Source organism: Monodon monoceros, unplaced genomic scaffold (genome assembly GCF_005190385.1).
Source record: "Monodon monoceros isolate NGI ecotype Baffin Bay Population unplaced genomic scaffold, NGI_Narwhal_1 Super_Scaffold_21, whole genome shotgun sequence".
Lineage (NCBI taxonomy): Eukaryota > Metazoa > Chordata > Mammalia > Artiodactyla > Monodontidae > Monodon > Monodon monoceros.
The window spans coordinates 171,480,663-171,502,876 of record NW_021703778.1 but is presented as its reverse complement, the minus strand read 5'-3'; the positions used below and the strand labels follow the sequence as shown (position 1 = coordinate 171,502,876).

General features: G+C 45.8%; 1 protein-coding gene and 1 pseudogene across 3 annotated transcripts in view; both read right to left on the bottom strand.

Moving 5' to 3' along the window:
* The window catches only part of TECPR2 (tectonin beta-propeller repeat containing 2), a 97,933-nt gene that overhangs the window by 59,879 nt on the left and 15,840 nt on the right, over positions 1-22,214 (bottom strand). For all 3 annotated transcript variants that reach the window (XM_029236568.1, XM_029236569.1, XM_029236570.1), the window contains exons 3-6: positions 14,227-14,355; positions 13,726-13,857; positions 9,475-9,632; positions 575-887 (exon numbers count right to left, since the gene is read on the bottom strand). In XM_029236568.1, the coding sequence (XP_029092401.1) occupies positions 575-887; positions 9,475-9,632; positions 13,726-13,857; positions 14,227-14,355 (732 nt within the window). The remainder of the gene's footprint in view (positions 1-574; positions 888-9,474; positions 9,633-13,725; positions 13,858-14,226; positions 14,356-22,214) is intronic.
* LOC114905084 lies at positions 1,750-9,449 on the bottom strand (annotated as a pseudogene).

Here is a 22,214-nt window from a genome sequence, read left to right as displayed (position 1 = left end):
ACTGTTTCCGTCATGTTTGAGTTTTCATTTAATACGCTCACAGTAATTTGGTAGTCAGAAAACACGTGATTCAAAGAAATTATAAAGAACAAGTTTAATTTTGTGCTTAAATAAAACACACACAGGGCTTCCCTGGTGGCGCAGTGGTTGGGAGTCCGCCTGCCGATGCAGGGGGCGCAGGTTCGTGCCCTGGTCCGGGAAGATCCCACATGCCGCGGAGCGGCTGGGCCCGTGAGCCATGGCCGCTGAGCCTGCGCATCCGGAGCCTGTGCTCCGCAACGGGAGAGGCCACAACAGTGAGAGGCCCGCGTGCCGCAAAAAAAAACAAAAACAAAAACACACACACACACACTTTCTTAGCAGGGGACAGGACTATGAATATTTAAACCAAATATTTTTTCAAGTCTACAAAAACAACCAAACCTTCATTTGGATTCCTTGACTGGCCCAGTGGAAAAAACAAAGCATCTGAATCAACACTGTTCCTTCTATCGTCTGAGAAATGAAGCAGAATAGTCCATAAACATTCTCTTGCCTCTAGACACCAAAGATGTGGTACAATCACTTTACTTACCTGGTTGACGGTGTCTAGAAGGTAAATACTATATTCATTCCAACTCAACACCCAGCCTTCTTGAAAGAAACATGAAACAAGCCCCAGGTGTTTCTCGGGTGAGCTGCAACTTCCCCTGTCAGAGGATTCCAGGCGCGGGTAAAGCTCGAAAGGCTTGACTCCTCCAGCAAAGACATCTTTTAAGATAAACGTGGCCTGAACGGTCCCATGGATGTCAGCCTTCCACAGCCGGAGCCCAGGCCGTGATGCGTACAAGGTTAGATCACTTTGCTTACAAAGTCCTGGTATAAAACAAGCACCAAATTTCCCAGTGCTGAAATTACAAGAAAAAAAGGAGGAAAGAAAGAAAGAGAATGGACTGATTTAAAGTGCTAGCTGTCAACTCCCGATATTAACTCTAACAAGAATTTCTGGACTAAGCCAAAACAAGATTGATTCTTTTTCGAACCCTTTTCTACAGTGTATTTTTTGGTTAACTGAACCGCCTGGCCAACCCCGAGGCCACAGAGGAGCCGGTCTCTGTCTTGCACCCCCTACAGCACCCTCAGAAGCGTGCGCCCCGCTAAGCACACGCACAGTTACTGCGCACGGTGCTTTTTCTTTTTTTAAATCATGCTGTTATAGTTTTTAATGTATTTAATCTGAAACAATTTAGATTCATCACTGACAAAGTGATAAGTACATACCTAGATCAGTTTCTTAGGTTAAGTTGTGGCTAAATTGACTTTTAAGTTCAAGGTTCTAAGTGACTGGGGGAGTCCTCTGTACCTTGAACAGCCTTCTGTCCCGATGAGATGAGCCCCTACTACAACAACCTGTGCTAATTCCATCATATTTATCACATTGTATTTTAATTATCACTTTATCAGTCTCCCATCAGATTGGGGATTCCTTCAGGGAGAGACTACCTTGTTCACTTTGTCTTGAAATAGGTACCAAATTATTTGACAAATGAGTAATGAACAACACTTCAAATGGCATGCATTTATCCATAATTATTGAGTATTAACCTACAAATATTCCATAATCCGATTTCAAATCCTCCAATTTATACCAAGGCTTTGATTTAGCTTATGCTAATTTTTAAAATGTGTAGCTTTGAGGCGTTTTATTATAAAAAGCTGGTACTCATATACATAAATGAGTAAGAACTTAACATTTATCATACATTTACTTCACTTTTTAGCTTGGCCTTCTAGTAAATCTTTAGCTTCATTGATTTTGGCTGCTATATAAGGAGATCCTCCCTTGTCTGCGTGATTTAAAAGCATAATTCATCGATGAGCATCTCTTATGTTTCCCTTATTGGTAGTAGGGCTTACACCTAGTATTAATGATGCTTCCCGTTTTGTCATTTTGGGTTCAAACCCACCTCTGTAATAGCCACCACTAAAGGCAGATTTCGGCAGACTTTGAACAACTTGTTTTACTTGAGGTCCCATATGCTTCATGGCTTGCAAAGCATAACCCCCTACAAATCCCGCAGCAGCAATGGTCAGTCCAACCGCTACCACTGTACCGGCCGTGGCTCCCGCTCGGCTCCCCGGCCCCACCTGTAGCGCGGCTCATCCCACCCCACCAACTCTATGCCTCTACCCTGCACACAGTGCTTTATCTCCACTCTCCTTTAACCCTCAACACAGCCCTGTGAGGCAAGTATCACAACTCCCGTTTCAGAGAAGAGGAAACGGAGGCAGAGGTGACAGACCCAGGACTGACCATCCTCTCCCTGCTCTGAAATTCTGTTCCTTCTAACATCTGACTGCTGTGCTCATCCCAACATCCCAGTGAATGAGCTTTATGTCCAGAATTGGGGCAGCACTTTCAGAATTTCTCTTAAACCCATCACAGGGACCAATCTCCATTCTGATCCTCCGGCTTGGGTTTTTTTCCTTCTATTTTTAGTATCATGAAATATCTAACACAAACAAAAGAATATATATGCTTTGAAGCCTAATAATGAAATATACACCCAGGAACCTATCCCTCAACTTTGGAAATAAATCGGTAGTCACATTGCTGATGCTCTCTGGCTCCAAGAGTCCCTGCCCACTCCGTTCCCCATGTGTGAGCCCTGAATTTTGTGTTCATTATTCCCTTGCGTTTATCGATAGTTTAACCACATACCTACGTGCTCCTAAACACCACATAATTTAGTACTGTTTGCCTTCCATTTGTATAAAAATAATAGTACGGGGCTTCCCTGGTGGCGCAGTGGTTGGGAGTCCACCTGCCGATGCAGGGGACACGGGTTCATGCCCCGGTCCGGGAAGATCCCACATGCCGCGGAGCGGCTGGGCTCATGAGCCATGGCCGCTGAGCCTGCGTGTCCGGAGCCTGTGCTCCGCAAGGGGAGAGGCCACGACAGTGAGAGGCCCACGTACCAAAAAAAAAAAAATAGTACGATGCTATTTGTATCCTTTTGCAACTTGCTTTCAACTTAACATAATATTTCTAAGATTTATCCTTGTTGATAAAAAAAAAAGCTGTAGCTTATTCATTTCCACTGCTATAAAGTGTTCCACAATTTATTCTCCCTCTTGTTGAAGGGCATTTGAATTATTTCCACTTCTTCGTTTTGAATAGTGCTCATTATGAGCATTTCTGCAAATAACCTCCTAGTATACAGGTCTAAGAGTTTGTCAAGGATACTTCAGAAGTGGAACTGTTGGATTGCTGGGTAACTGCTGGGCTGTTGAGTAAAAGCAGATTCAAGTTTGGAAGACAACTTCAAACTTTTTCCAATGTGTTTACACCAGCCTATACTCTCATCAGCAATCTATGAGTTCTCATTGCTCCACATCTTTGCCAAATCTCAGACGTCCACCAGAATTCAAATATTAAGAGTTTCAGTTTGGGGGCTTCCCTAGTGGCGCAATGGTTAAGAACCCACCTGCCAACGCAGGGGACATGGGTTCGAGCCCTGGCCCAGGAAGACCCCACACACCGTGGAGCAACTAAGCCTGTGTGCCACAACTACTGAGCCTGCACTCTAGAGCCCGTGAGCCACAACTACTGAGCCTGTGTGCCACAACTACTGAGCCCGTGAGCCACAACTACTGAGCCTGTGTGCCACAACTACTGAGCCCGTGTGCCACAACTACTGAGCCCGTGTGCCACAACTACTGAGCCTGTGCTCTAGAGCCTGTGCTCTGCAACAAGAGAAGCCACAACGAGAAGCCCGCGCACCGCAACGAAGAGTAGCCCCCGCTCACCGCAACTAGAGAAAGCCCACACAGCAACGAAGACCCAATGCAGCCAAAAATAAATAAATTAATTGATTTAAAGAAGAGTTTCAGTTTAACCCTAAGTCCTGCTGATTCTCTCTCCAAAGTATTTCTCTGATTTTGAATGGCAGAAAGAGGACTGGCTTTAGGTCGACACCTGGGCTCAATTTCCAGCCCTGACATTTAATAGCTACGTGGTATGGATCTCAGTTTCCTAGTCTGTAAACCAGGGATAATAATTCCCATCTCAAAGGCTGATGTGAGGATTGAATGACAATCTATGAAGACAAAAGAAAGCAATGCTTGTGACATTGTAAGTCCACAAACGCTCAACTGCCTCTAATTCCACCCCTGTTACCATCGTATGCTCCTGTGGGTGCTGGGCCCTCTCCTCACACTCACTGCACACACAGCACACCCGACCCCCAGGGAGGCATCCACAGAGCCCATCTCACAAAGGCACACAGATAAAGTTATCTGGGTGTTTCTCTGCACTTCAGCCTCTCACTACACCCCTTTGGCACCTCAGTAACTAAATCCTTCCAGACAGGGTCCAAGGAGGACACCAAATATCGAATTCAGCTTTGAACTGAAAATTGTTAGACTAACCAAGAATCAAGATCGTTACTAACCTAACACTGTAGATCGTTCACGGACAGCTCCATAATCAGCATCATGTTCTGATGATTTTCTTTAGTGATCTGTTCTGCAAAGCTTCTCTAAATAGAGACACCCAAAGGAACTCTGGCACGGTAGCCTGTAACCTCTTCCTCCTGCCTTTCCTGTCAAATCAATTTCTATTTGGTGATCCAATTTTCAAATCTATATTTCTTCTACTAATAAGTCCTCTTAAAAATCTCTCATCGGACTTCCCTGGTGGCTCAGTGGTTAAGAATCCGCCTGCTGGACTTCCCTGGTGGCGCAGTGGTAAAGAATCCACCTGCCAACACAGGGGACACGGGTTCAAGCTCCGGTCCGGGAAGATCCCTCATGCTGCAGAGCAACTAAACCCGTGCACCACAACTACTGAGCCTGTGCTCTAGAGCCCGTGAGCCACAGCTACTGAAGCCCGCGCGCCTAGAGCCCACGCTCTGCAACAAGAGAAGCCACTGCAATGAGAAGCCCGCACACTGCAACGAAGAGTAGCCCCCGCTCACCGCAACTAGAGAAAGCACGCGTGCAGCAATGAAGACCCAACACAGCCAAAAATAAATAAATAAATTGTTTTAAAAAAAGCTCCTGTCAGTTCACCTTAGGTGACTAAAGCGTTCATTTCAACAAACATTTAGTGAGCTCCTGAACCATGTAAGAGACTATGCGCTGCAGGCAACGTGAAAGATGCATAAAAGGAAGGTCTTGGCCCTGTCTTAGAACGCCCTGCAGCAGACGTACGTCTGCGAGGTGCCATCTCTGAGGCTCAGAGGGCTGCTCGAGGACTACAGACAAGGGGGACACGTTCTGACCTGGGCATCAAAGGCTACATCTCGGTTACTGAGTGGACAATGACCAGACTGAGAAAGGGGAAGGGGCACTCCAGGGAAGGGCAGGCTGAGCGGGGGCCTGGCGTGGGGCTGCCTCTGAGGCGCTGCAGAAATGTGTCGGGAGCGGGTTGGGCGGAGGCAGGTAAGTTGGGGATAACTATCTGCAGCCGGGCGCAGACTGTCCTCTACCCCAGACTCGGCCACCGCCTGCCTGCAGGGTGGTTCTGCAGCACTTGCTGATGCCGTTCTGAATCAGACACAAAAACTCCAACTTCTAAGGTCTGAGCACCGCAGGATTCTAAAATCATAAACACATTAACTTAGTTTCTTAATTTTGGTGGAGCTGATTTCTAGAAAAACCATTGATGACTTTACAAGACACCTTAGTTCCCTTTATGAGCCACATTAATATGAAAGAAGTGTTGCCGGTGATCAAATTCGAACCAGCAAATGGTGTTTTCTAACTTATGTATAATAATGCTGAGCACAGACAGAGAGCCTGAAACGGGAGAACGAGTCAAAGCCGGGACAATTGTCTCCACAGCCAAATGCCCAAAGGCCACCAGACGGGCACGATGTGGCTCTGGCGGGGGCGCAGGCTCCACACCCCACACCCGGCCTGGACTGCAACACGCAGGCGCTGCCGACCCAGGACAGTCCTCCCGACTGGACTGCAGGACACAGCGATAGGCACGGGGAGGGCGCCAGCATACACACAGAGGAGAACCGAGACGGAACACACGTCGGGGGATGGCTGGGGACTTCGAGATTTTTCTAGGAGAAACATACACGCTGTTCTGTCAACCTGAGGAGGTTCGCAGACTGGGTCAGGAGAGGACGACCTTGTCTTCCGGCACTCCCTGCGCCTGTCCCCGAGCCCGGCTTCCCCGCTGGCCCACAGCAGCCGCCCAACGTCTCGCCAGCCCGCACGGTCCCCTCCAGGCACCCGCTAGTTCTGCGTTCCCATCTACACAGAAAGAGTCCTGCCTACACTCACTGCCCACTCCCCCTCCCTCCGCCCTTCCAATGCCACGGCCTGTGCCCCACGAGGGTGGGCACGTGCGGCCGCCACGTTGCCAGACACAAAGGCCCGGCTCAGCCCACCTCTCGGGCCGATCAGCGGCTCTGACACGGCTCTCTCTGACACGGAAGCAATGGAGTGCCCCAGAATGTGAGGCCTCCCCGTTCCCTAGTGACACTCACTCCCCAGGTGAGCTCCTCCGTCCCAGAGCTTTGAACACTGTCTATTGGCTAACGGGCTCCCCAGCGTGCACAGCTGCGGCCCCACCTGCTTCCTGAGATCGGCTGTGGCTCCTCCGCCAGCCTTCTCGACACCAGTAGCCGGCAGCCCCGCCTAGCCAAGTGCTCAGGCCACCATCTCCAAGGGATCGTCTCTCTCACACCCAGGAGCCAACACACCCGTTGGCTCTGCCTTCAAAGCGCCCCCACCACCCCGGCCTGGCATGAGGCCCTGCTGTCACCTGAATCGCCCGGGAGCCCCCGCCAGCCTCCCTGAGCAGCAGCCCTCACCCCCCTCACGCAGCAGCAGGACTGACTCCCCGGGTCAAGGCCGCTCATGTCTCTTGATGGCAGTGGCATAAAGCAGCCCCTGAGCAGGGCCCACAGGATGGGCCGCCCCCAGCACCCGTGCCCCCAGCGCCTGGTCTGTGCTCCTAGACCCTTCGTACAGGCAGGGCTTCTGCCGCCCCTCCCATCCACCCTCAGGAATCTGCTCAGGCTCCACCCGCCTGCCTGCCCTAAACACACACCGGCTAAGGCAGGCATCCTCGCTAGCTCCATACCCATTTATTACTACTGAACATTCTAGAACACATTTAATGTCTGTCTCCCTCACAGGACATGAACTCCTTAAGATCAGAGCTCTTGTCCCCCTTGTTCACAGCTGTCTCCCCAGACTGAGAAGGGCGCCTGGCACACAGCAGAGACTTAGTAAGGATTTTCCAATGTTGAATGAATAAACACTCTCCCTGGGTGACCTCATCCAAGGCTAGGGGTCTCAATGTCACCTGCATCTGATGACCTCACTTTCATTTCTGGCCAAAACCCCTTCCCTGAGTTTCCAACCTGTGTATGTTACGCTGGACCGTGATTCCTGCTTAGTTACCTAACAGGCATCTCAGATGCAACAGCCCCAAGACAGAATTCCTGAAGCCTAGACCTTAACCCTGGTCTTCCCATCTCAGTTAAATGGCTTCACCATCTGTCTAGTTGCTTTAGCCAAGGGCACGGAAACCCTTTCTTATTGTTCCTTTCTCTCCGTTTTCCCCTACATCCGATTCACCCCATTACCCTCCATCCCCCTCCCCTCTCCTCTCCATGCCGGTACCCAGGCGAGGCCTCCGTGCTACTCCTGGGCTCCTGCAGCAGCCTTCTCACTGTTCCCTGCCTGACCGTCTCCAACTAAGTCTCCAGGCAGATCCAGGGTAGCCCAGATAGTCCTCCTCCTGCCTGAAGCCCCCCACTGGCTTTCCATCTCACCTAGAATAACGCGGTTGACAGCATCCCTCGCCTCACGCAGGCTCAGGCCCTCCTTTTCAGCACCCGGCCCACTGCTCTGCAGCCACCCCAGCCCCCTCCTGGCTCCTCGAACGTTCTAGGCCCTGGCCCGATCCAGGGCCTTGGCATCTGCTGTCCCCTGAGACCAGAACGCTCTTCCCACGCTTTAGGCTTCAGCCCACAGATCTCTTACCCAGAGGCCTTTCCTGACCATTCTGTCTAAGAGAGGCCCTGCCCCCAGCCGACACCTCACTCTGATGTTGCCTCTATATCACTGACCGCAGCCTAGACCTTTATCTTACTTGAGGGCAGAGGCCCGTCCCCTGGCTCACCACTGTCCCACCGTGTGCCACCCAGAGGGACACTGTTGCATGGGGCACCACTTCCAGGAGGCAGACATGGCCGACGTCCTTTTCTAACCACAGCCTAACACAGCACACGACAGACACAAGCCTTCAGGACACAGAGGTTAAAAACGTTTCCGTTCATTCTATCATCCCTCACTTCTCTAATCAGCTCCCTAGGAGAAACGGGACCCGTTTATCTGTTTCTATATCCTGAAACGGTGCCTGGCAAGAGTATGCTTCTAATGCAAGCTGCTGAAAGACTTGGCTACACAAACGCACCAGGAGAGGTTCACGCAAAGTTGCTCAGGTTTCACACAGGAGGTTACAAGGCCAGGTTTGAAGAGAAAGACTGTTGGGTATACGATCCACGTGGAAGTAATTGGTTTTTAAATCTCTCTTTTTACACTCCACCTTCCTTCCAAAAAGACACAAGGCAGTAAGACACTGACAGACAAGCCAGGACGAGACGTCAAGCAGAAGAGTGGGACCCTGGCAGAGGGAAAGTCACGACCAAGTTCTGCACACCACTAAGCCCAGCTACAGATTCTGCTGAGCGATCCAGGGCCGACAGGGAGATCACTGTTACAGAGACACCAGACTGTTGGTGGAATTAGGGGGGTATTCAGCGTGGAAAGTAGAAGCCAAAGGGGAAGCGCGAGTGTCTTTTAATAGCCATGGACCGCCACGCAGAAAAAGAATAAACTTGCACTGTGCTGCTGCAAAGCCCGGGACACAGCACAACGGACGCTGAGAGGACCGGAGGCTGGCACCCCCAGCACCACCAGCTGGCCCTCACTGACGCCCGCCCACCTCCTACCCACTCTCCAGCACCACGCCACCCAGGCCCCCGCGTGCCCCTGGCCCACATGCCGTCCTGCCCCTCCGCCTCTCCCCCGGGCAGGCTGGGACTGGACCGACCCTGCTCGCCGCTGTTTGTCCAGGGAGCAGGTCAAGGGAGGGGCCCTCTCCCGGCCAGGAGCCCTGACCCCTTCCAGACCCGCCCCCTCCCTCAGGATGCCTCCCGGCCCCAGGCCGGGCTACAGCCCATGTGAATGAACTCTTTCTGCGTCCCCCACTCGGCTCCGCAGCAGGTGACACAACTGGTAGCACCTCCCCTGCCGAGGTCACTCCGTTTTCACGATGGCGCGGCACGCGGAGGGAGTGAGGGGCGAGCTCCCACCCGACCCTGAGCCTGACCCCTGACCTCCTACCCAGGCTGTGGAGGAGGGGGCCCGCAGGGAGCAGACTGCAGCAGCCACATGTGGCGGGCAGGCTGGGGACCTACCTGGAGCCGCGTCACCATGAGCCTCGACACCAGTGATGCTCACCTTTTCCTTGGCTGTGTTCCGATTTGCTTGACAGACTTCTCCTCGGTGTAGAAAAGCAGACTTCTCTGTAAACTCGAGACCAGCAGCACCTTCTGGCTGTAGTCCAGTTGCACGATGGAAGCCGGCTCCTCCAGTACCAGGTGGGAGTGACAGATGCCCTGCGGAGAGACGCCAGGTGAGGCTCACAGGTGAGGCACGCAGCGCAGCAGGCTACAGTGACCCCACGTCAGTCTGAGAGGACTGGCCCACGTCCCTCCTGTGCCTGACATTGACTTTGGTCAATGTCTACCTTAAAACGAATGCTTTAATTCTCACCGGATTCAATGTCAACCCACTGCAATGAAATTATTTGCAAAAGTCCTCACTAATGAGAAAACAGTCAGGGTTACCATCTATGTCAGGCTACATCAAGTTGGCCAAGAAACATTTACAAATTCTGTATAATTTTTTTAAAATGTTCCCAGTACGCGGTTCAAAGAAGAATCCATAAAGATTCAGCAGGAATATGTTGCGCCATGTGTATTATTAATTCCAACAGAACACAGTGGGGCTTTCTATAATATTACTGTGACAACGGTCAAAGTCCATATCGCACTCCTCCTCCACAAAGGGTTCAAAGCAATCGTGGGGACATTATATCCTTGCCTACTGAAAGGGCCAGAAGAGACAGGTTAGAAAGAAATTAAAATGGTAGTAAGCATATTGAAGAACAAAGAAAAGTTCTAGAAGGCGCTTTACTGCTAACGCAAACTGTGTTTCTTGGGGTCAAATATTTCCTGCCATAAGCCACTCTTCTCCTGAAGCCGTTCCTTTAACTGTTTAGAGATACTGGTGCAATGTCACAGACCTTTGCAGGGAAAGAGGGAGCAGCAATCAGATCCATTGGCAAGATTTACATACAGTAAAAGTCACTCTTTTTAGATACACAATTCTATGCATTTTGACCAATGCATTCAGTTATGTAACCACCAGCACAATCAAGACAGGGAAATCCCCACTACCCCGCAAACATCAAGGACATCAAGCCAGATTTCCCTCCCACCTTTGCAGTTATGCAGACTGTAGCTTTTCAATTTTTGACTTAGCTTGTAATGGAATTAAATTTATTGTACCGTATTGTGCAAAAACACACGTCTTTTTTGCAAATCTCATGAAATACCTGTGTCTCCAAAAAACAATGATCAGAACCTCAATAAAGCTGGGAAAAAAATGATCAGCATGCTAAGGACAGTGCTTTCTGCGTGTGATTTTCCTCTCCATTTCCTGACATCATGCATGAGCAGTGTCCCCTCTGTGCAACTCAGGCTGGGGCAGTGACAGCAGGCAAGTACAAATATGGGGACCCTTAAAACCTTAACAAAATGTTTTCCTGGAGAGTAGCAGTTCTCAAAGTGTGGTCCACAGTCCCTGAGGGTCCCTAGGCGAGGTCAAAACCATTTTCTTTATAATACTAGGTTTTATCTGCCTTTTCCACCAAGCTGTGGTTTGTACTGATGGTTGGTAGAGCTACTGAAAGCTCAAACGGGCCCAAGATGAGCAGGGCACCAAAATCCGGTAGCTGCCACGGTGCCCTTAGCCACTGTGCACTTGCAGCAAAAACATGAATTTCACTTCAGAAGGTCTTTGACGCAGGAAAATGATAATTCCATCTCATCTTGACCCTTGTGTACGCCTATCTTTGTATTCTGTGTGACAAAACGGCACGCACGCAGCCCTCCTGCTGATGCTGAAGTACTTCGGTTCTCTCAAGGAGGAAGCACTTGTGTGGTTGTATGAGCTGTGAGCTCAACCAGCTGCTTTTTTTCACAAAATACATTTTTACTTGAAATACTATAATTATTCAAACTTGGGTATTTGGCAGGCATCTTCTCAGAAAGAACAAAGTAAGCCTGTCAACTCAGGGAAAATAAGTGACAGTATTTGTTGCTGATAACAAAATGCAAGTTTACAAGTGAAGATTAGAATTTGAAAACTTGTATCCACCCTTGTGAACCTGACAGATTCCCAACAGCTAAAGACTTTTCTCATCAGAATCATGGCAATATTAACAAAGGTGCTTTCTTTGATATTATATAATTAAATGTTTCAACATTTGGAAGATGTGCATCACTCAGTAGGTCAGTATTTTCCAAGTGATCAATGCAAGATGTTACAAAATCACACGTGGGTCAAGGAGCCATTCTAAGTGCAAGACAGACCAATAGATTTCACTGTAACAGAGTGAGAAAAATTCATCTATATGCTTTCAGATTCCACGTTGTAACCAATCTTTAAAGAAACTGCCATTAGTCAATTTGGGGATGTGGTTAAAGAATGTCCACAATTCTCTGGAAGGGCTATTAAAATACTCCTCCTGTTTCCCACTACATGTCTGTGTGAGGCCAGATTTTCTTTACATACTCTAACCAAAACAATGTATTGTGACAGACTAAATGCAGAATCCAGCTGTCTTCTATTAAGGCAGACATTAAAGAGATTTGCAAAAATGTAAACCGATGCTACTCTTGCAAACAGCAGTAGAAGTTTTGTTTTGCTTTGTTTTTTTCAGCTGCGCCGTACGGCTTGTGGGATCTTAGTTCCCCAACGAGGGACTGAACCCAGGCCCTCTGTAGTAAGAGTGCAGAGTCCTAACCACTGGACCACCAGGGAATTCTCAGCAGTAGTTTTGAAAATAGTTATTTTCACAAAAGTATGTTATTTATGTTAACATATAATAAGTTCATTATTTCAAAATAAAATAAAAATTTTTTAATTTCTCAGTTTTAATTTCTAACATAGTACACTCAGTAGATATAAAACCCATACAAACAAAACCTCTTTGGAATCCTCTTTTTAAGAGTGTAAAGGGGTCTTGGGACCAAAATGTTTGAGAACTACTGCTAGAGAATATTCGTAGAAGACAGGTCAGTCTTGGATCAGAGGGACTAAAAGTCATCCAGCTAGTAATTGCTGAATTCCTAGACGCACTAGGAATGATGGCTACAAATAAGAAAACGAAAGGACCATGCCACCAAGGGGTTCATTCTAACTGAGCAGAGGTATGACAAAACAAAGCACAGGCAGGCATAAAACCACATGCGCGATGGGAGCACACCCTAGGTTTGAAGTTGAGCTCTGCCAGGCATCAGCTCATGACTGGATCCCTTGGAGCCTGGGTTTCTTATCTACTGGCTGAAGATCAGCACACACAGCTTAGGGCTCTGTCGTGAGGCTTAAATAAAATGACAAATACGAGGGTGGGGCTAGGCTCCCTGCTGCCACCAACCCTCCTCCTTTCCCACCACTCTATCCCACACAACCAGAGCTTGGCTGGGGGTGAGCTCACCACCCACTGGAAGCACTGACCTCTGTCCACAGTGTGGACAAAGAATGCTGCCCGCCATACAGATGAGCAAAGGATGTTGCAGCTATCAGCCACTGCAGCCTCCCCCAACAGTGCAGCTGAAGGGGTTCAAGACGGAAAAGAACAGGATACTTACTGGCCCTAGACAGTTAAGGTGTATATCAAAGGAATGATTTCAATGAGCCCAGACTCTGGTATCTTCCCATACATAGAAAAGCACTAAAGTCATTAACTTGAGATGTTTGTTTTTTCTTTAATTAGCAGAAATCTTGATGTTCAACTACCTGGTTTGTGCAAAACTCCTATATATCCTGGCTCTTCCCTTATCTCTTTGGAGCAGTCCCTCAGAGTCATGTGAGAGACTGTCTGTCGGGCTTAAGTCCTCAGTAAGCCCGTGGAATAAAAATTCTCGACTTTTAGGTTGTGCTTTTTTTTTTTTTTTTTCAGTTGACAATAGTCATGACTGTGAAACGCTTCACATCCTCCTACAAACTCTCCAAGGAAATACGTTTGATAGTGGCTACTTTTCTAATTGGTAGCAATAGAAAACAGGAGAATAAAAAAAGTGCATGTTCCAGAAGAAACAAAGGCCAATTCTTTAGATACAGAAGTAGAAGCTTATAAAGCATTAGAAAAGCCCTTGAAAGAAAATGTTACAAACAACAGTTGAGATTAGAAAGGGACAATGGGGAGTTCCTGGTGCCCTAGAGGTTAGGATTCCACACTTTCACTGCTGTGGCCTGGGTTCAATCCCTGGTTGGGGAACTGAGATTCCACAAGCCAACCAGCACGGCAGACAAATAAATAAATAAATAAATAAAAATTTTAAAAAGGGACAATAATCAAAAATTCAAGTTGACCAACTTCTCCAAATATAAGACAACCAATATTTCTGAAAATAATTTTACCTGATCTAGATCCAGAGAAGAATAGACAATTTTCCCTTTGTCATCTCCAGAGAACAATTTCATTCCATTGGGGCTCCAAGCCAGAGCTGTTATGCTATTCTTGTGAATACCAGTGACGTCAAATCTCCGAAGCTATGAATAAACGATGAAAATACACACAAGAAAAAGACAAGGATAAACACTGTGAGATGTGAACAAGGTGGTACGCAATCCCTGCTGTTTATGGAAAAGCTGGTGTTCCCAAGTTGTTTCCATGCAAAAACCTGCACAAGGGTCCACCTTTAAAACTGACAGAGAAGAGCCAGAGAACATTAAGCAAAATTACCCATATACGCTTTTTGCCAAGTGTCCTACCAGGAACAAAAATGTCATCTGATTATAAAGAGCACAGAGTGAGGCTTTTCTGAGCAAGTATTTTCTTGGCAGATGAGGACTCCTCATTTTAAAAGACATGAGGAATTTGCCAAGAAGTTAAGAAATGCTAAAATGATTAGTACTTACCTGTCTATTTCTTCCTGGCAACGAGGATACAAGTTGAAAGACTGCAACCCTCCCAGAGGCTGTGCCTGCAGCCACCAGGTCATCAAAGCAGCTCAGCAGTTTCACCACCGTGATGGATTCCGTTTTCCCCTGAAAGAGGAAACATTCAAAAACAAATGGGCCATAATTCAAAGAGTCATGTACCACAATGTTCACTGCAGCACTATTTACAATAGCCAGGACATGGAAGCAACCTAAATGTCCATCAATAGATGAATGGATAAAGAAGACGTGGCACGGGCTTCCCTGGTGGCGCAGTGGTTAAGAATCCGCCTGCCAGTGCAGGGGACACGGGTTCAAGCTCTGGTCCGGGAAGATCCCACATGCCGCAGAGCAACTAAGCCCATGCACCACAACTACTGAGCCTGTGCTCTAGAGCTTGCGAGCCACAACTACTGAGCCCATATGCCACAACTACTGAAGCCCATGCGCCTAGAGCCCATGTTCCACAACAGGAGAAGCCACCACAATGAGAAGCCCGCGCACCACAATGAAGAGCAACCCTTGCTCGCCACAACTAGAGAAAGCCAGGGCACAGCAAAGACCCAATGCAGCCAAAAATAAACAAATTAAAAAAAAGATGCAAACAAGATGTGGCACGTATATACAATGGAATATTACTCAGCCATAAAAATAAACGAAATTGAGTTATCTGTAGTGAGGTAGATGAACCTTGAGTCTGTCATGCAGAGTGAAGTAAGTTAGAAAGAGAAAAACAAATACCGTATGCTAACACATATGTATGGAATCTAAAAAAAAAAAAAAAGGTTCTGAAGAACCTAGGGGGAGGACAGGAATAAAGACGCAGATGTAGAGAATGGACTTGAGGACACGGGGAGGAGGAAGGGTAAGCTGGGACGAAGTGAGAGAGTGGCATGGACATATATACACTACCAAATGTAAAATAGATAGCTAGTAGGAAGCAGCCGCATAGCACAGGCAGATCAGCTCGGTGCCTTGTGTTCCCCTAGAGGGGTGGGATAGGGAGGGTGGGAGGGAGGGCATATGGGGATATATGTGTACACATAGCTGATTCACTTTGTTATACAGCAGAAACTAACACAAAGTTGTAAAGCAATTATACTCCAATAAAGATGTTTAAAAAAAACAAACAAAAAAACAAAACAAATGGGCCTGTCACCAGGCCAGCTTTCAGACTATGAAACGTTACCTACCAATGGAATGGAAAACCTCATTGGACTGCAGCCTATATATATTCCTGATTGAAAATGTATACAATTCAGAAAGATAATTAATCTCTTTTTCTTTCTAGGTTTTTTATCTTTGAAATGACAATTGTTTTTGTGTTATTTTCTGGCTGTGCCACACAGCATGTGGGATCTTAGTTCCCCAACCAGGATTTGAACCTGTATCCCCTGCACTGGAAGTGCAGAGTCTTAACCACTGGACCACCAAAGAAGTCCCTGAAATGACAAAATTTTAAAACTGCATTTCTGAGAAAGGAAATACTGTTCAATCAAGTATGAATACACTGAGCTCTTATCAAGAGAGTACTAAGGAACTTGGATAGGAGAGGTAGTTCCCCTCAAAACTGGAGTCTGGAGTCAGAAGAGCTATCCCAGACGCAAGCTCTCCTTTCTTCTCTCTCAACGTGGACAAGTCATCCACCGACTGTAGTCCATGGTGTGTACCTGCCACACAGGCTTGCTTGAGGATCAGTGAGACAATACATTTGAGAGTGCTTTATAAACTGATTCCTGGCATGTTTTGGTTCTCATATCAATAATCACATTAAATAACACTAACTCAAGCTTAACACACTGGTTTATTAAAAAGCACACGTCAAGCACTGAATACAGATATTCGGGCTTCCAGAGCATCTGAATGATCATTTTTCATTTTGAAACCACTCATTCAGAAAAATTACACAACCATTTCGACCTCACTAAGACATATGGCAAGATCTTCCATAAGCCATTTTGATCCCTGATGCAGTAATTTAGATGGTAATCAATCTCTGCATTCAGGGTACTGAGTCAGCTGCTGTGGTAATACACAGTAGGGCGCAGGCCCGCCCTCTCACAGCTGAGCTGTAGCAATGAGACGTGCACATGAAGAGCTGCCCCCCACGAGTGGGGGTGGCAGCGACTGAGCTCACTTTCACCTGCCACTTTACAGCTTGCAGCGTATGTTCATGGGCTATAAATACACTTGGTGCCACGTCGTGATACAGGGTAAGGGACCTGGATCTCAACCTACAGGAAGGAAAAGGGGGACCCTTGAAGATGCCTGCTTTTGCAGGTGTATCAGTCAGAGGTGTTTCTGGTAACCCCATTAGGAACAGGATGGAAGGAGGAAGGCGTGGGACCAGGCAGGCAGGAGGACCAGCTGGGAGCCTCCTGTGATAGTTCAGGTGGAGGTAGTATGCACCCAGTCAAGGGAAGTGGCAAATTGAACAGGTGCAAGGGCAGTAAACCCTGACGAGGAAAGAAGAGTATGAAGACCCGGTCAGAAGGAGGGCAGCAGTGATGAACAGAGCACATCGACTCTCTCTGTAAGGGACGCTCTGTCAGTCGCGCGTGTCCTGTGCTGGGCACCCTGTTCAGCGCTTCACAGGCATTATCTCCTGGGGTCCTCAAACCACCAAGAGGGCAGGTGCTGGAGTTATCCTCATTTTACAAAGGTGAAGCGATTTGTCTCAGGTCACAAAGCTAGAGAGAATCAATAGTCAGGACTCACACCCAGGTGTGACCCTACAGAGGCCCTGCTCTGCCTCGCTGCCCTATGCCTTCTGAGCAGATCCATGACCGTGGAGATGGAAGGTGTGGTCGGCTGTGGGAAAGAAGGAGAATGAAAGGAGTGCAGGAATGTGAGTGATGGTTCCATCTCTGCTTTGAGGGAAGAAAGTAACATAACATGCTTTAGATGTGTATCATCTGACATAGCAACAGAATGTTAAAAAGAGAATATTTTTCCTGGGAATTTGTAATTATAAAAACTGCTACTACAACAGGAATCAAAATCACTTATTGGAGATCTTGCCACATCATAGCACAAAATCAAAACGGTTGTGTAATTTTCCTGAATGAATGGTTTCAAAATCATTGCTCAGATGGGCTGGAAGCCTGAATATCTATATGCAATGCTTGTACACGTGCTTTTTAATAAACCAATGTACTAAACTTGACTTAAGGTTATTTAATATGATTATTAAATAGATTTGGTTCTTGACTTAAGAACCAAAACATCCGAAGAATCAGATTATCAATATCTAACTATACTTCAGACAGAAACAAAATATGAAGTTTCAACTTCTCACGGTATACCACTCTAGCTATTCTGAAAAAGCATTCCTCTCCAGACACCTAGAAATGTTGAATAAGATACATAAAACATTCTTTTAAACGCATAGCTGATCTCTAGAAAAGTAAAGAAAATCTACAAGAGCCGAAAACAGAAAGAATGCTGTCAAACTAGAACAGAAGCCAGCCCTGAAGCTACAGGCTACATAGGGCAATCTGGCCAACGCCTAGACCCTTGATTTTCTGAGGTGAGGACGGTTAATGAGGACAAGGCTTCAGGCCAGGTGACGTGGGGAGCTGGAACTGACATCCCCTGCTAAAACCAGAATCCCTGAAGACCTAACTCTCAGTGAAAGTGTAAACTAGGGAAAAATCAATTTGCTGGGAAATGAAGCTGACAAGGACCTTTGTCTTATCTCAGGCATTGACTGGAGTGAATAAAAAAGATTCTGTAATCACAAAGCTGCCATATCCAGCACCAGAGTTTGAATTTATTCTCCCTTCCCACTGAAAAGAACCTTCATGCCAGGCACTTCACCTGACATGCTTCCGTGTTTGTAGCACTCCAACGCGGCTGGCAGAGTGACCATCAACCCCATCTGTGGAACAGTCTCAACCCAGGCCCCTCAGCATTTCCACATATTAGGATCAGCCACATACCTCACAATTAGACATGACCACAGGGAAATAGGTCCCCTCAAGAAAAATCAACTAAAGAAAGCAACAACAGAATTGGACAACTCCTCATCCTGACTCAAGCATTTCATGTAGAGTGAGGAGACCCAGAACATAAAAGAAATATGCTTAAGGGGAGGGAAAGATTGGGAATTAACAGATACACACTACTATACATAAAATAAACAACAAAGACCTACTGTATAGCACAGGGGACTATATTCAATATTGTAATAACCCATGATGGAAAAGAATCTGAAAAAGAATATATAACTGAATCACTTTGCTATACACCTGAAACATTATAAAGCAACTATGCTTCAGTAATAAAAAAGAAATATGCTTAAAAATGTTAAAGAAATGTAAAAAGAAATTGAAACATAAGACCAAACTATTATCAGAAATAACAGAAATGAAAAAGAACCGAAAGAATGTAAAATGCCAGGGGTAGACTAAGTAGCAGCCCAGTCACAGATGAAAGAAAATTACTGAACCAGATGACAGATCTGTGCGGCAAAGGAGAGAGAAAAACTGTGACAGATGGGCTTCCCTGGGGGCGCAGTGGCTGAGAATCTGTCTGCTAATGCAAGGGACACGGGTTCGAACCCCGGTCTGGGAAGATCCCACATGCCGCGGAGCAACTAGGCCCGTGAGCCACAGCTACTGAGCCTGTGCGTCTGGAGCCTGTGCTCCGCAACAAGAGAGGCCGCCACAGTGAGAGGCCCGTGCACCGCAATGAAAAGTGGCCCCTGCTTGCCACAACTAGAGAAAGCCCTCTCACAGAAACGAAGACCCAACATAGCAAAAATAAATTAATTAATTAATAAACTCCTACCCCAACATATAAAAAAAAATAAAATAAAATAAAAATTAAAAAAAAATTAAAAATAGAGGTGGAGTCTCTTTCCAAAAAAAAAAAAAATAACAGATAAGAGTCATAGAGAATAGTATATGAAGGTCCAACCTACATCTAATTGGGATTCCAGAAGGAAAGAAAACAGAGGATAAGAGAAGGAAACATCTTCAGAGATAAGGGCTAAAAATTATCCAAAACTGATGAAAGACCTATATCCTCAGGAGCACAAGCCTTGAACAAGACTCATGAAAAGAAATACACACATACACACCTTGTAGTGAAACAGTAAAACCTCAAAGGCAATGAGAAGATACTAATATGTCAGAGAAAAAAGGGAAATAACTAAATATGAACAATTATTAACAAAAGACATCTCAACAATGGATGTTGAGATGTATCATCCTCAAAGTGCTAAGAGGAAAAAACTGTTAGCCCTGAATAGTATGCCTCTAAACAATTCAAAGACAGAGAGACATTCAGACAAACAAAAAAATCAAGAGTACTTAGCACCAAAAGACTTCAACACAAGAACTACTAAAGGATGTACTCCAGGGCTTCCCTGGTGGCGCAGTGGTTAAGAATCCGCCTGCCAATGCAGGGGACACAGGTTCAAGCCCTGGTCCGGGAAGATCCCACATGCGGTGGAGCAGCTAATCCCGTGCGCCACAACTACAGAAAGCCCACGCGCAGCAACGCAGACTCAATGCAGCCAAAAATTAAAAAAAAAAAGGATGTACTCCAGCAAGAAGGAGAATGGCTGCAAAGGGAAGAACTGAGATGTAACAAGGGATGGTGAGTAAAGACGTTGGCAAAACTGTGAAGGAATCTAAACAGTGACTATAAAATATAATAATAATAATGTCCAACTTGAGCAGTTAAATATAGAATGAAAACACTAGATAGTTATGTGTATAATAAGAAAGGCCAGACAGAAACATCATAAGAAAGCTACAGACCAATATTCCTCCATGAATACAGATACAAAAAATCTGAACAAAATATTACTGAAAGGAATACAGCAAGATTTAAAAAAAAAAAAAAAGGATAATATGGAATTCCCTGGTGGTCCAGTGTTTAGGACTTGGTGCTTTCACTGCCAGGGCCTGGGTTCAATCCCTGTTCAGGGAACTAAGGTCCCACAAGCCGTGCCACGAGGCCAAAAAAAAAAAGGATAATATATCATGACAAAATGGGGTTTAAAAGATTAATGCACGGTTGGAATAATAACCAAAACTCAATTCATGTAACATAACACATAAATAAAGAAGGAAATCATATCATCACAACAGATTCAAGTGAATATCTGACAAACTTCAATACTCATTCATGATAAAAACTCTCAGAAAACTAGGATAGAAATAAACAGAAATAAAAAGCGTCCGTGAGGAATCTATAGCTAATGTAATGGTGAAGACCAAGGCTAAGGCAAAGATATCTATTCTCACTGCAGACACCATACTGGGGTCTTGGCCAGCACCGTAAGTCAAGTAAAAAATTAAAGGCATACAGACTGGAAAAGATGAGGTAAAACTCTTTCTTCAGAGGAAAGCAGGATCATCTACGTAGAAAACCCAGGCTTCCCTGGTAGCCCAGGGGTTAAGGATCCGCCTGCCAATGCAGGGGACATGGGTTCATGCCCTGGTCCGGGAAGATCCCACATGCCATGGAGCAACTAAGCCCGTGCGCCACAACTACTGAGTCTGTGCTCTAGAGCCCGCAAGCCACAATTACTGAGCCCACGTGCCACAACTACTGAAGCCTATGCACCTAGAGCCCATGCTCCACAACAAGAGAAGCCACGGCGATGAGAAGCCCACGCACCACAACGAAGAGTAGCCCCCGCTCACTGCAACTAGAGAAAGCCCGCGCCCAGCAACGAAGACCCAACACAACCATAAATAAATAAATAAGTAAAATTATATATATATTAAAGAAAAAAGAATGTAGAAACCTTACTACCATATAGGTCCCTTACTCTCCCCTCTTACGTTATAGTTATCTTATATATTACTACATGTATACACACTGAAAACTCGATCAGTGTTATAATTTTTGCTGTCAAGTATATTTTAAAGAACTCAAGAGGAGAGAAACAGTCTACTGTATTTACTATTATTCTTCCTTCATTACTGATGTTCCAAGTTTCCTTCTGGTATCATTTCTCGTTTGCCTAAAGAACTTCCTGAAACAATTATTTAGAGCAGGTCTGCTGGCAATGAATCCCCCTAGTTTTCCTTCATCTGAGAATATTTTTATTTCACCTTCTTTCCTAATAGATATTTTTCTTGGGTAAAAATTCTGAGCTGACCATTATTTTCTTTCAACACTTTATAAATGTTGTACCACTGTCTTCTAGCCTCCATAGTTCCTGATGAGAAATTTTCGGGAATTCAAAGCATTGTCCCTTACAGGTAACGTGTCATTCTCTGGCTACTTTTAAGGTTTCTCTTTGTCTTTAGTTTTTAGAAGTCTGATTAGGGTATGTCTGGGCATGGGTTTCTTTGGTCTATCCTGTTAGGGGTTCACTGCTGGATTCATAAGTCTTTTTTGTTAAGTGCTGAAGTATTTGAGAGAGCTGATATATTAATCCATAACCATAGTTTTAAAGATTAACTATGTAATGGTTTTAAATGTGTGGGGAATTTGAGCAGTCAAATCCATGAGCTATTAAATAAAGAAAAGAAATAGCAATAGTTTTCATTTTCGTACAAAAAATACAAATGTAAACTCTAGAGCCAATCTGCCCAAGTTCAGACAATGGTGCCACCACTTCCTAACCACCTCACAAGTCACTCAACCTCTCTGTACCTCAGTTGTCTCCCTGGTAAAATGGGGATGAGAAAACATCATCTACCTCACAGAGTCTCGTGAGGATGAAATGCGTTAATATATGTAAAGGTTTACAATAATGCCTGGCACATAGTAAGTGCTATATACATGCTAACCATTTGTGTTATTTTAAATTGAGTATAGAGGCTTAACAAAAACTAACTTTTTAAGTTAAACTTTAAGTTGAATATTGATTAAAATATAGATATTTGTAAATACTTCTCTTAAACACAAAAGCCTTGTCTTAGGCTGTAAAAGTCTACTAACCACAGGCAGAGTAGAACCCCATGAGGCTGTGAGGCAGGAGCCACAACTCAGTCACCCTT